The sequence below is a fragment of the Tauraco erythrolophus genome, chromosome 1 (genome assembly GCF_009769465.1).
Source record: "Tauraco erythrolophus isolate bTauEry1 chromosome 1, bTauEry1.pri, whole genome shotgun sequence".
NCBI lineage: Eukaryota > Metazoa > Chordata > Aves > Musophagiformes > Musophagidae > Tauraco > Tauraco erythrolophus.
This window is the reverse complement of record NC_141465.1, coordinates 60,513,760-60,526,973: the sequence shown is the minus strand read 5'-3', so window position 1 is coordinate 60,526,973 and position 13,214 is coordinate 60,513,760. Positions and strand designations below refer to the sequence as shown.

Genomic DNA, 13,214 nt, shown 5'->3' with positions numbered 1-13,214 from the left:
AAACACTCCCAGGCTACCTGTTCTTGCTTATGTCCTCTTTAGGCTTCCTTTTTTTGTTTGAGTTCATCCAGGAGCAGGCCTCCTGGTGTTTTTGCATGGCTTCTTATTTGTTGGGATGCACCGCTGCTCAGCTTGGAGGAGATGATCCTTGAACATTAACCAGATTTCTTGGGTCCCTCTTCCCTCCAGGGCTTTATCCCATCATACTCTACCAAGCAGATCCCTGAAGAGGCCAAAGTCTGGTCTCCTGAAATCCAAGGTAGCGAGCTTGGTGAGTGCCCTCCTCACCGTCCTAAGGATCTTGAACTCTACCATTTAATGGTCACTACAGCCAAGGCTACCCTTGAGCTTCACGTTTCCCACCAGCCTCTCCATGTTGGTAAGAACAAGTTCCAGCATAGTACCTCTCCTTGTTGGTTGCTCTATCACTTGAAGAAGGAAGTTATCATTGACGCATTCCAGGAACTTCCTGAATTTCTTACACTCTTCTATGTTGCCCCTCCAACAGATATCGGGGTGGTTGAAGTCCCCAAAGAGGACCAGGGCCTGTAAAATTTAGGCTGCTCCTATATAGAGGGCCTCATCCGCTTGGTCTTCCTGGTCAGGTGGCCTGTAGCAGATCTCCACTACTATGTCAACTGTCCCTGCTGTCCCTTTAATCCTGACCCATAAGTTCTCAGTTGGCTCCTCATCCATCCCCAGGCAGAGCTCCATGCACTCCAGATGGTCTTTGACATAGAGGGCTACACTTCCTCCTCGTGTCTCCTGCCTGTCCTTTCTAAAGAGCCTGTATTGTTCCGTTCCAACGGTCCAGTCATAGGTGCCATCCCACCAAGTTTCCATGATGTCAATAAGATCATAGCTCTGCAGGTGTGCACACATCTCTAATTCCTGTTTTTTCCCCATGCTATGTGTGTTTGTATAGACGCATTTATGTTGGGCCCCTGATGAAGCTGACTCACTGGCTGTAGTGGCTGGAATTCCCTTCTGCTGCTCTTCAGGTGCTCTCAGCTTGTCACGTGCAAGTTTGATATTATCCCCCTCCCCCTTCGATTCTAGTTTAAAGCCCTGTCAATGAGCCCCACTAGCTAATGAACAAAGACCTTCTTCCTCCTTTGAGAAAGGTGAATTCCATCTGGTGTCAGAAAGGCTGGTGCCATGTAGGCCATCCCATTATCAAAAAAACTTAAAATTTTGTTGGTGACACCAGCCATAGAGCCATGTTTTAATAGAACGGGTGAATCCGTTTCTTCCAATGTTGCTGCCCGCAACTGGAGGGAGAGAGGAAAAAATAACCTGTGTTCCAGATTCCCTTACCAACCGTGCCAGGGCCCTGAAGTCTCTTTTATTAGCCCTTGGACTACACATTGCACAGAATTTTTTTCAATTTATTTGTCACTAGCCCTGGAAGGGATAAAAACTTCACTAAAACTTAAATTACTATCTAAAATTATATATAGATATTAGCCAGTAAGGGACAAGACAAATTTAATCAAAAAATTCTCCCTGCTTACAGGAAAAAAAATTTCATCTGCTAGGGAGCATTTGGTGCAATATGCTATTGCAGTTCAGATATGGAGACAAACGAAAAAAGTTAGCTGCCAAGGCAGTATAACAGGCTTCAGATATGTGTTCACTGTTAACATAAGGGGAAAAGGCAACCAATTCCTTTGAAAATGCTAGCTCTTTACCCTATTACAATAGGAGTATTTGAAGTTTTGATTTCCATTTAGATGATCAAAAAAAGTCCAAAGAAGCATTTTGCACACGTTTACTACTGGTTGCTGGCAATAAAAGACCAAGACCAAAATCATAACAATAAAGTACCTTATGGTTACTGGAGTAAAGAGCAGCATAGTGGTAACGTTGTCCAAAAATGCAGAAAGAATTGCAGCAAAGAGACACAGAAGTGTAATCATGGCCCACACCTTGCCTCTAGAGAATCGATAAGCCTAATAAAACCAAACAAATAGAAACAAAATTAAGGGACTAGATCACTCCAGCTTAATTTCAAAAAAAAATGATAGATAAAATAACTCCACCAAAGACAAGGTAACAGTGAGCTCAGAGCATTTACTACTCCATGCACTTCCAACAGTACCCTCTCTAATATTAATTAATTTATCAAGAAAATACTTTGTGGAAGCAGGCAAATATATCCATCATGCAGAGGAAGAAACAAGTCTGAAGAGATGCCATGCTACACTGCCAGGCATAAAGCGAGCCTGTGGCAGGAGCAGGACTGAGCCCCTCCCTTCTGCCTGCATGTCCGATGAGCTAACGCAGTTCTGACTTCCCACCCCCTCCCCACACTGGGACACCTTCCCCATCCTCAGAGCAGCACTGCGGAGGCTACACAGTCTGGACATCTGTGCAGGCAGGGGCTGTGTCCACCTGCGTTTTGTTTAGGGGTTCTGTTCTCAAAGCAGTTCTTCTTGTCATTTTTGTTTTCTTGCTTTCCACCCTTCTCAAGATCAAGAAAATTAAGCTCCTCAACTTTGAGAAGTCCCTCACCATGGGTAATATTTGCTTTACAACCTATCCATCAGAATTACCCTTTTCATGTAATCTTTGGTCCCACTACTGTTCAAAGGTCTGTGGTCATTTATCGTATGTGATCATAAAGCCAATGATATGATAGTTCCCATCCTTCTGCTCTTCCATTGCCAGGCATACAGATTTCAGCTATAGCAGAACTGCAGTCCTGGGGAAATCAGTGGAATAACTCAGCTTTGTGTTGTCCATATGCTTGTGTACTCCACTGGGAGCCTTTGCCTTTCTCCTGTAGAAGTAGAACTGCCTTAAAAGCTTCCTTTCATCCCTAGGAGATTTTTCAAAATTACAAGTTGACCACTGTCATTTCTAATGTGATAAGTATATACACTGCCCTAAGAAAGGTTCTTCAAAGATAGTATTTGGTGTAACAGATCTGATTAAATACTAACTTCATTAATCCAGTAATTATTAAGAGTACCAAAAGCAGCCTACCTTTACTGCACAGTAATCAAAGAATCCAGTCTCTGAAAATATGGCCACCAAAACCATCTACCAAAAGATGAAGAAATATAGTAACTTGCAACTGAATTATTACACAAAGTCAAAGTGATGTAGTTTGTGATCCTGAAAAAAGCCTTTCTTATCTGACACAGCTCTGAGAATCTGATCACCTTCATATTAGGATATGCACTACAGCTGCCAAGTATCTCCTGTCAATATGTCATAAGGTGAAATTTAGTTCTCAACATAAGCATTTTATTTCTAGTGACTAGGTGGACATCATACATTAAGTACTCAATGTATATCCCTTATGTCATTAATCAAGAAAAGCCACAAAGTGTGTTTGATTTCTGCAGTAATGCTCTACAGAGTGCAAAATAATTGTGGCTCCAATAATTACTTGCAGTTTCCCACATTTCTGTGAGGTTTCCTGTCCTTCCATCTTTGCTCCCAACTGTCTTTTTCTGTGAGGAAGGCGGGGAGCAGGGAGCAGTATCAGGAAATAAGAAAAGCTCAGAATGGCAACAGATGATTGTACTCTTATCTCTGCATATTGTATATTTTGTATTAGAATTCAATAGCACGTAGACAACTCTTTTTACCATAAATAGCTCTGGGCAGAGTGATTAAAATAATATATTATTGTAATCTAATCAGATATTTCTCCTTCATTTCTGGTTTGCTTTTTTCTTTTGGCTCCAAACATAGCACTGACTAAGACAAAGAAAACCACTTTTCCAGCAGAGTGTGTTTGAGGAAGGTTTCGAGTAAACAAAATTAACAAGATAAATGACAGTGATAATACTTGGCACTTAAACTTAATAGACCTCAAAGATGTTTTTAGCATGTTATCAACACAACTTTACAGATTTAAAAAAAAAAAAGTAAAGAATCAATATTTTCAAAAGGCTCCTTCAGAGGTCTGATCATCCTCCTTTTTGATAAATCCTTAAGGTCCAAATTTTCATCATAACATGTCTCAGCAAAGTACAATTAACAAAATGTTTAAAAGGGAAGCATCTCTACATTGAATGTGATTATTTCAGTAAATTTAGAGCAAAAGATACATTTTAGTTACCATTCCAAACAGCAGTGTCAGTGTCTCATAATCAATCCACTCCACAACTTTGACCATACTTGGCCTCTGCAATCAAAAAACACAATTACCAGTGAATGTCACAAAACACCTAACTTGTGATTAGCTATGAAATATAAACTCCACTTAATTGATCAACCGTTTAAATAAGCTATGATGGAAATTAACAAGGGTTCCTACAAGGTACGCAAAAAGGACTCTTTATTTTTACTACTATTATTATTATTATTACTACTATTATTAACATTATTACTAATTCAAAGTACTGCTGGCATCCTAAGTGGGTCATTATCCAAAGCCTACATTAGGCTATTGGTTTACCTAGTTGTTTCTTATGTAGCATTACAGAAATAAAAGATAACCAAATTATATGGTACACGCCAGCTTCCTTTTGGTAAGAGAACAAAAGCATACCACTTCACCTGTGAGCAGACTGCAGGGAATTTAAGGGAACATAGCAGTGATGTGGTGACCAGTTATGAGAAAAACAGAGGAAATCAATGAGAGGTTTCACTAAATATCAACTAAAACTAAGCAGGGGGGAAACAAAAGGATTGGAAGATGTAAGCATGAGGCGTAATTATTTAGGGTAGTATAAGGCAATGTACTTCCATTTAGGTTTGCTTGGTAGCCTGACATTACTGAAAATAACAGTGTTAAAGTAACTCTGAATTAAGCTGAAAACGGTTGTACTTAGCTTCCTGCAAATCAGAACAAAATAGCATCAACTGACTTTTTTCTACTCTTCTTGTCTACACCCTAGGCTGATTTGTTTTCCCAAGAAGCTTCCCCATCCCAATATCTGCCCAGCTATCTCTCTCTCTTAAAAAGCACTGCTCTGTCATGTGCCCTATCACAACAGGGTGAACACTGGCATTTATGATATCATACAGAAACAAAGTGAACACTTACGGTTTACCTACCTCCCCAATAGTAGCTAAGGTGGCTAAAGCTGCCAAAGAGCCCAGCATCGCTGCAAGGGTCCTGTGAACAATCTGCAACAAAGGGGAAGAATTGACCAGAGACTCTGCTAACCATCTCCTAACTGTTATGGAGGAGGGAAAAGGATAAACATTTCTGGAGCTGATTCTTTTCTTGGTTTGTTCAAGATCATACCACATCACTCCCCTTCAAAAAGACCTGACCAGAGAATAGGCGATTACTTTGCCTCACTATAGGTTGTTATTTAAATAACAAAAACAAACACAAAAAAAACCCCAAACACAACAGTTATGCATGTGTGAAACCCTACTAGGGAGTCTCAGCTCTGATCTCAAGGCAGAGAAAGGACTTCAGCACTGGTTTCTTGTGTTTGCTAATAGGTGACTCAAGAAGGAAAGCAATTCATCTTCCGTGACATAAGGATCAAAAAGCCTAGTCGTCCTGGCTTCCCTTCACAGCCAGATGTGTGCCCAGGAGGTGATCACCTTATTCTTTATAGGTGCTTGTTCATCTCCAATGTCTACAAAGCAATTCCCAAGCAAATGTCTCAGACCCGGGCAGATGAATCCTACACGTATACAGATGTACAAGGCTTTGAGTTTTCCAGGTCCAGTTTGTGGTCTGGGGTACAGACAGATCTGGCAAGCCTGTTGACCCGCTTTCTGTCTCACAGATACAGAGTTTTTTTCCTTCATAAAGTTCTTTTTTTACATCAGCATTTTCTCCTCTAACTGTTTTGGCTTCAAGAAAGCCATATACTTCAGCTAGAATCTGCTGGACACCTTTGCCACAGTCTCCTCAATTCCTCAAAAGCTGCTTTCACCAGCGTATAGGCTGACCCTGCTTTGAACAGTGCTGCTCCTCCGCCTCTGATGTTTCTCTAGCATACAAGCTATACATTTGAAAATAGGATCCAAGCCTCTGACCACACCACAGATATTCATTTCATACTGCAACAATTACTACTGTATATGGACATTTGTCCACGCCTATGTATCTAATGAACAAATTGCACTTCAAATTCTCAAAGAGAAAGTATAAAAGCAAGTATGTCCTGAGAATGTGCTTTTTCCTCTGAGTGCTCATTTGTAGTTATTTAATCCACCATGTCTGGAAGATCATAGATTGCATAAAATAACTCAGTTAAAGGCGGAATGTAATTAATGAAAATCACACTACAAAAGATCAAATCTAATTAACAGCATTTACTATCAATGCGTTTAAATGTGTTTCAGACACAAGTTAGAATTATTTCTGAGAAAGAAATAAGGCAGTCTAGAAATATTTCATTTGCTGCTAATTTTATAAGTAATATTTTACTGATAAACAATAGGATGTGAACATCTAAGGCCCTCCTGCCCACTTGTAAAGGAAAAGAAAAGAGGAAACATTTTGCTTTGTTTTTTTTTTTCCTTGAACATAATTTTTTAGCAGTAAGGGTAAACAACTAAACAATTTACCAAGTATCTAGAAAAATAAATATATAAATTACTAATTTAGGATTCAAAAGAAAAATCTGTCTCATCCTTCTATGTTTTTCTTCAAAATGCACTGGGGAATAAACTATTCACAGTGATAAAGCAGGCTTTTATATCCTAACAACCTGAAAGTACATAGCACAGATTACAGCAGCTCCCACTAGCTCCCACAGAAATGTGTGTGATAAGTCACTGTTTCGTCTTTGATTTCCAGTTTCAGAACTTTGATATGAATGCACAGGTATGACCCTTCTGATTGTGCAAAGGTGGGGGACATTTGATAACTTTTGACAGGTATTGTGGCTGATGACAGGGTGCAGTAACTTGACCTTACAGTTCTCTTACACAAGAAGGACATGGAGCTGCTGGAGCGAGTCCAGAGGAGGGCCACGAAGATGATGCGAGGACTGGAACACCTCTGCTATGAAGACAGGCTGAGAGAGTTGGAGCTGTTCAGCCTGGAGAAGAGAAGGCTCCGGGGTGATCTTATTGCAGTCTTCCAGGACTTAAAGGGGTCTACAGAAAAGCTGGAGAGGGACTTTTCCCAAGGGCATGTAGTGATAGGACAAGGGGAAGTGGCTTTAAATTGAAAGAGGGCAGATTTAGATTAGATATAAGGATGAAATTTTTCACTCTGAGGGTGGTGAGGCGCTGGAACAGGTTGCCCAGAGAAGTTGTAGATGCCCCATCCCTGGAGGTGTTCAAGGCCAGGTTGGATGAGGCTTTGGGCATCCTGGTGTAGTGGAGGGTTTCCCTGCCCATGGCAGGGGGGTTGGAACTAGATGATCTTTGAGGTCCCTTCCAACCCTAACCATTCTATGATTCTATAATTCTTATCCAATAAAAGACATGAAGCAGAGATGTCAGTTAGGGAAGGAGATCAGCTCTTACCAGAGCAAAGTAAGCTCAAGGATAAGCTACTGGGGAATCATCAGCTGTCCTCAAACTGCAGGTTTTCTCCTCGTCTAATCACCACCCATGTTAGATGGCTCTTTTGCAGTTCTCAGAAAGACATCATGGGTTTTCTGAGATTTTATTCGGTTTAGATTTTTTGTATTGTTACTTGTGCGTATTTCCACATAAGTATTTTTGCTGTCACCATTGTATAATTAATTGCATAGATTAGGTCGACTGCATTTTCAGTTTCCAAGAGTTTGCTGTCACCTATGGGTGAAATTTCCTTTAATTTTTGCAGAAAGATAGAAAAAAAAAATGCTATACGAATTGAGTCATCTGTCCATTCCATCATTCTAGTGTTTTTTCAAGAAGGATATACAAAAGTATATCCTGAAGAATGAACAAAGAGTATTCAGGCCCAAAGCTCGATTACAAAAACTTGTCAAATGTACAATTCTTCGTTCCAGCAAACTATCAAGTGGAAGTAACATAGTAACATAAAGTCTAGAAAGCACATTTATGTAAACTCCAAGACATGTAAAGATTCAAAAATTGAGATTTGGGGGGATTTAGGAAAGAATGGATTACTCTAATTTTCTTTTCACATGAAGCAAACCCCACACAAATAATGTATTTATAAAGACATTTTTAAAAGCTTACAAATGGAGAAATTAAGAGCAACAGTTATAAACTGTGACACTCTTTGAACCACTGTTCCATCTAATGCATGTTTGGAGGGCATTATATTAGGTAAAATTCCATTATCATTCTTTTGGAAAATAGTACAGACCTGATCCAAACCCTTATGAAGATTGGAAGGAGGATGAAGGTCATTTATCTTAGAATCTTAGAGTGTATCCATAAACAAAAGCTCAGGTATAGAATTGAAAGAGGTCAGAAACAAATTAACACAGAGATTAAATCCCAGGAAAGCTGAGAGAGTTGATGGACTTTCAACTCTGAAGACATTTTGAAAGATGAAGAAATTATCTGTACTCATCTGATCCTTCTTGTGCTTGAGAAAGTTTATACCTTTGTGCATTCTCTAGTAAGCAAAAATCATTACAACAACAGAACCTTAATTTGTATTAAGTTTCTCTTTCAAATAAGAATTGCTTATAAGGTCACAAATTTGGGTGGGCTGCACCAACCTGACTGGGTAGAGTTTTCATTTACAAGCTAGGAAAGGAAACAGAAGGAAATGATGGGCCAAAAGGTACTTCAATAGCAAGGGCGACCGAACTCAGGTAGTAAGTCGAGGGCCACAGTCCTAAGTGCTGCTCAAGCCGGCCACCGTTAAGTAGACTTCCAGTGTCAGAGATGACCAATTGCAGCCTCCTGAAGCAACTCAGAGATTTATTTCTGTTTCCACTCTCTTGCACATAAATACCTCCTCACGTGCTCCCATCCTCTCTGGCCCTTCTCATTCTGTCAAAGCCACATGCTAAAGTGACCTCATTTTCGTCTCACTCTTATTTCTTCCATCCCACAATTGGGTTCCCACAATTGGATCCCCACATTTCAACAATTCAGTCACTTTTAGCAAGCTCTGTAAAATACATTTATTATAAAAGTTCCTCGTCTTGTTTCCTGGAAAAGTTTCTTTAAAAAAAAAAAAATAAATAAAAGCAATCGCCATTGAGACAAAAAAGACAGAACAGACAAGGAAGATACAAAGATTTTAACCTATCAGTTTGCATGCTAAACCTCCCCACCTCCCAACCCAACTACAAACCTTATAATTCCTTCCCAGAAGAGGCATTTTCACCATCAACATCATCTTTATTTTTGTCTGAAAAATATCTAGCAGTGCCAGCTTAATGACGGGACTTGTCCTTTACAAAGGGACAGTTATCTCAATCCAAACTGTTACTGAAAACAATGCAGCCCAGATTTCACTCTTTACAATGCATGACTTAGTCTAGAACTCACTGATAAAAGATATCACTAGACCAAGAGCTGAAAAGATTTCAAAAAAGGGAATGGATATTTGCAGAAGTTTATATAAGTAATGAAAATACCCAAAGAGGTAACAGTGGAGGCTATTGAAAATAACATCAACAGTGTAGCTGTGGTGATGGCAACATCATAGGGTCATGCTCTAGGGTCAATTCAGAATGGGCAAAGATTAGAAAAAACTTCTATAGTAATGTTCTTTCATAATTATCTGTAGAAAGTTTGTCTCATGGTTGCCTGTCATGTCATAAACACAATGTGGTGAATGCTAGTTCTGTATTATAGTTTCCAAACTCTTAATTCAGGACTTTGTTTTAAGATAAGAAATTAAAGCAATCCAAATCATTTATGCCACAAGTCTTTGTTCTTGATATTAATTAAAAAACCACATTTCCAGAGATATAATACAAACTGGATTTAGACAACCTAGACCTTCTCCAGATTTGAATTTCTCTATCTGCAAGTGTTTTGGAATGTTTGCACAGAGTTCATCAAATCTTTTGGTAAACTGCAACAGCATCATTATAAAAATGATATAAAATTCCAAACACTTTATCTTATACAGTGCTCCAGGAGATAAAAGGAAATTATTTAGAAGCCAATTGAATGGTGACCTGTATGCTATTTTGAAGCATACATTTCGCAGTTGAAATCGAGGGCACGCAAATTTCCAAAATGTGCTTCTGAAGATATTTAATAAATGATATATCACACCAAATATTTTATTTCCACAAGTCCTTCTTTATAAGCGATAAATGGCAGTTGAAAGATGACTGTCAGTGATTTTAATGTTAAGTTTCAAATGCAGCCTCAATTAATTTCTTATCCATTTTTTCTCCGGGGAAGTCTGTTGCGTTAAACTACTTATTTTACTGAGAAATTAATTTTCATTTGATAGAGTGGCAGCATTGCTGTATTTCAACAGCAGGTGATTATTCCCAAGCCTATATCCACATATGGGTTTTATGCATTTTCCACCTACCTCTAGCATAGCTGAAAACTTCCCTATAAAATCAACAGCCAAAACCCTCTTAGACTTTGTAAGTGTCTAGTTCAATTCTTTATTCTCAGGGGACAAAGGGTGAGACAAGGGGAGAAAAATTTCCTCTAGGATAGCTTTTTTCTGACTTTATGTTTTATATCTATTCCTTTTTCTGCTTTATAAAGGGTTTTTTGGGGGGTTAAAAGACGATATCCTCAGCAGTGGAAGAAGTTTTTTTCAAAGACAAAAAGGGTTTTTTTCCTACAGATAATCAAGACAGGATTAGGCTGACTGCCTCTGATAACGTGTTCCTCAGTAAGATCCCTCGAGGGAGGTTATCTTATCATTTGCTATCACATACTTCATAAATTTTGGTGGTCTCCTTTGCCTTGGACTATTCCAACTGTTTTATCAGGACACAGAAGAAACCTCAGTTTTTCACTTTACACATATTCAGTCCACTTAATGGTTTGGAAAATTAATGCCAAAGACTGAAACTGGCATCAGAAGCTGAAATCAAAACTGAAATTTGCAGAAAAATAATGTTAGTTTAGCTAACTAATTTAGGCAATATTTCCTAACTCTGTCAAGCAACATAACTGAAAATTTGAGCTTTTGTTAGAAAACAACAATGGTCAAAAAGAGCCTTGCAATGCTTTGAACTCTGTCCTGTGGTAGATCCACTTCAAAGCTGCATGACATCAAATTCTCAATTCCTAAGAATTTGCTTTACTTCTGGCAAATTCCACACTTTGGACAGAATATAAACCAACAGACTAGAAATACAGGATATAGTCAGGTACAGATGAGATCAGAGTAGCAGAAAAGGAAAGTCAAAGGAGCCAGCCATATTTACTTGATTTTCTTCATGCTCACCTATATTAAAGAGACCGTCTAACCAATACCAACTGGTGAAGGCATAGCAACATACCTCCCCCTCATCTGGTGATGGCAGCTAATGCTTCACCTGCTCGCCCTCCTCCCCTTGGTTTGCTCCATATGCAAGCTCTGCAGAAGCAGTTCTGCAGCTTCTTCAGCTGCAGGGCACTCTTCCCAGCACGTGGGAACCCATTACAGGGGATGTGTCCCAACAGCTAGTGCAAAATGAATTATAACAGAAAATTAATTGCCTTAGAATAACTTAGTTAAGCAGTAGCAAGTAAATTCTGCAGAGATTTTAATGAAGCAAAAGGTAGTTGCTTAATATATAGTTTAGAAAGTATGACTTCTGCTGATGCAGTATTGAGGGATGGATTAAAGCAGCTCTTGAGGCAAACATGTAGGGTACAGCTGCTAAAACATGATGTACATAAAGGATCCCCAAGTGACTACAAGCGTCACAAAAATCAGTGACAGCAAGAACAGCTAATTATAGCTTTAGCTGCAGATTAGGACATTATCTGTATGTGTTCTACACACATAGCCATGTGAACCATAAAATAAGAATTTACACTAGGTTAAATTTTTAGAAAAATCTTATTATTAATCTAACTCTTTTTTAACTTAAAATATGTTAAAACCATATCACTTTACATAAGTATGCCTTGCTTGAAAAAAAAAAATCCAAACCCTAGACCAACAGCTTAATCATTTTCACAAGAATTCAGTGGTGATTCAGTACAATAGTATTACTATATGCATGAAATATGTGCCCAAGATCAATAAAGAACACAGACTGGAGAGGTCTGTGGACTTGGAAACATTAACTGCATGTTTTAGTGTTAACATGCATTCTTATTAATTGCGCAATAAATAGCTTATCCCTGTAACTCTGTGAAAATAACATTCAATATACATTCAATAAGCTCTTTTCACAGACAAATTCCCAACCTTAAAAGACTTGTTTTTTTAAATAGAAGCATTAGATTCTATAGCAAACTATGTAACTCCTGAAGAACATCTACATAACCCTAAGGTAAGAAAGCACTGATCTATGACATTCTGCTATAATATCCATTTTCACTCAGTGTGTCAAATTACTTGATCTGATTCAATGTCAGTGGAGAAAGTCATGGTATAAACAATCCTGCCTTCAGGGAAAAGCATAGAAGGCAGCAATTTGCCACTACCTAATGCAATGTTTCAAAATACAAGATGGCACTACACAAGATGATTACTTTAAATAGAAGGTGATTAAAACTAATATTATACAGTATCCAAGACAAGTTAACGTCTGTGTTAGTTCACTTTTACTTCTATGGAATGTTGACTGAACAGGCTAAGAAAGACAAGGTAGGGATATCTTGGGAGTTTTGTCCAGGAAAGATAGTCCTGATATTCTGCGATTAAGTAACTACATTAAGTTTCAGCAGCTGACATAAATTCTTTCTATATTGTCAGGGTTTAACCTCAGGCAAAACTAAGCACCACGCAGCTGCTTGTTCACTCCCCGCCACCACAATAGGATGGCAAGGAGAACTGGAAAAAACCTCGTAGGTTGAGTTAAAGAGAGTTTAAAAGGATAGGAAAATAATAATAATAACAATGATAATAAAAGAATATACAGAACAAGTGATGCACAATACAATTGCTCACCGCTGGACTGATGTCCAGCCCATTCCTGAGCGGTGATCATGCTGCCCTTGGTCAGCTCTCCCAGTTTATATACTGAGCATGACATTATATGGTATGGAATATCCCATTGGTCAGTTTGAGTTAGCTGTCTTGGCTATGCTCCCTCCCATCTTCTTGTGCACCTGGTAGAGAATAGGAAGCGGAAAGTCCTTGACTGCTTAGCAACAACTAAAAACATCAGAGTAGTATCAGTATTGTTCTCATACTAAATCTTAAAACATAGCACTATATCATCTACTAAAAAGAAAAATAGGTCTGGCTCAGCTGAAACCAGGACATATATGTAAAAAGC

General features: G+C 38.7%; 1 protein-coding gene across 2 annotated transcripts in view; it reads right to left on the bottom strand.

Moving 5' to 3' along the window:
* OCA2 (OCA2 melanosomal transmembrane protein) overlaps positions 1-13,214 on the bottom strand; it is a 190,232-nt gene that overhangs the window by 125,828 nt on the left and 51,190 nt on the right. For both annotated transcript variants that reach the window (XM_086609846.1, XM_086609852.1), the window contains exons 9-12: positions 5,017-5,088; positions 4,076-4,141; positions 2,989-3,045; positions 1,828-1,952 (exon numbers count right to left, since the gene is read on the bottom strand). In XM_086609846.1, coding sequence (XP_086465972.1) covers positions 1,828-1,952; positions 2,989-3,045; positions 4,076-4,141; positions 5,017-5,088 — 320 coding nt within the window. The remainder of the gene's footprint in view (positions 1-1,827; positions 1,953-2,988; positions 3,046-4,075; positions 4,142-5,016; positions 5,089-13,214) is intronic.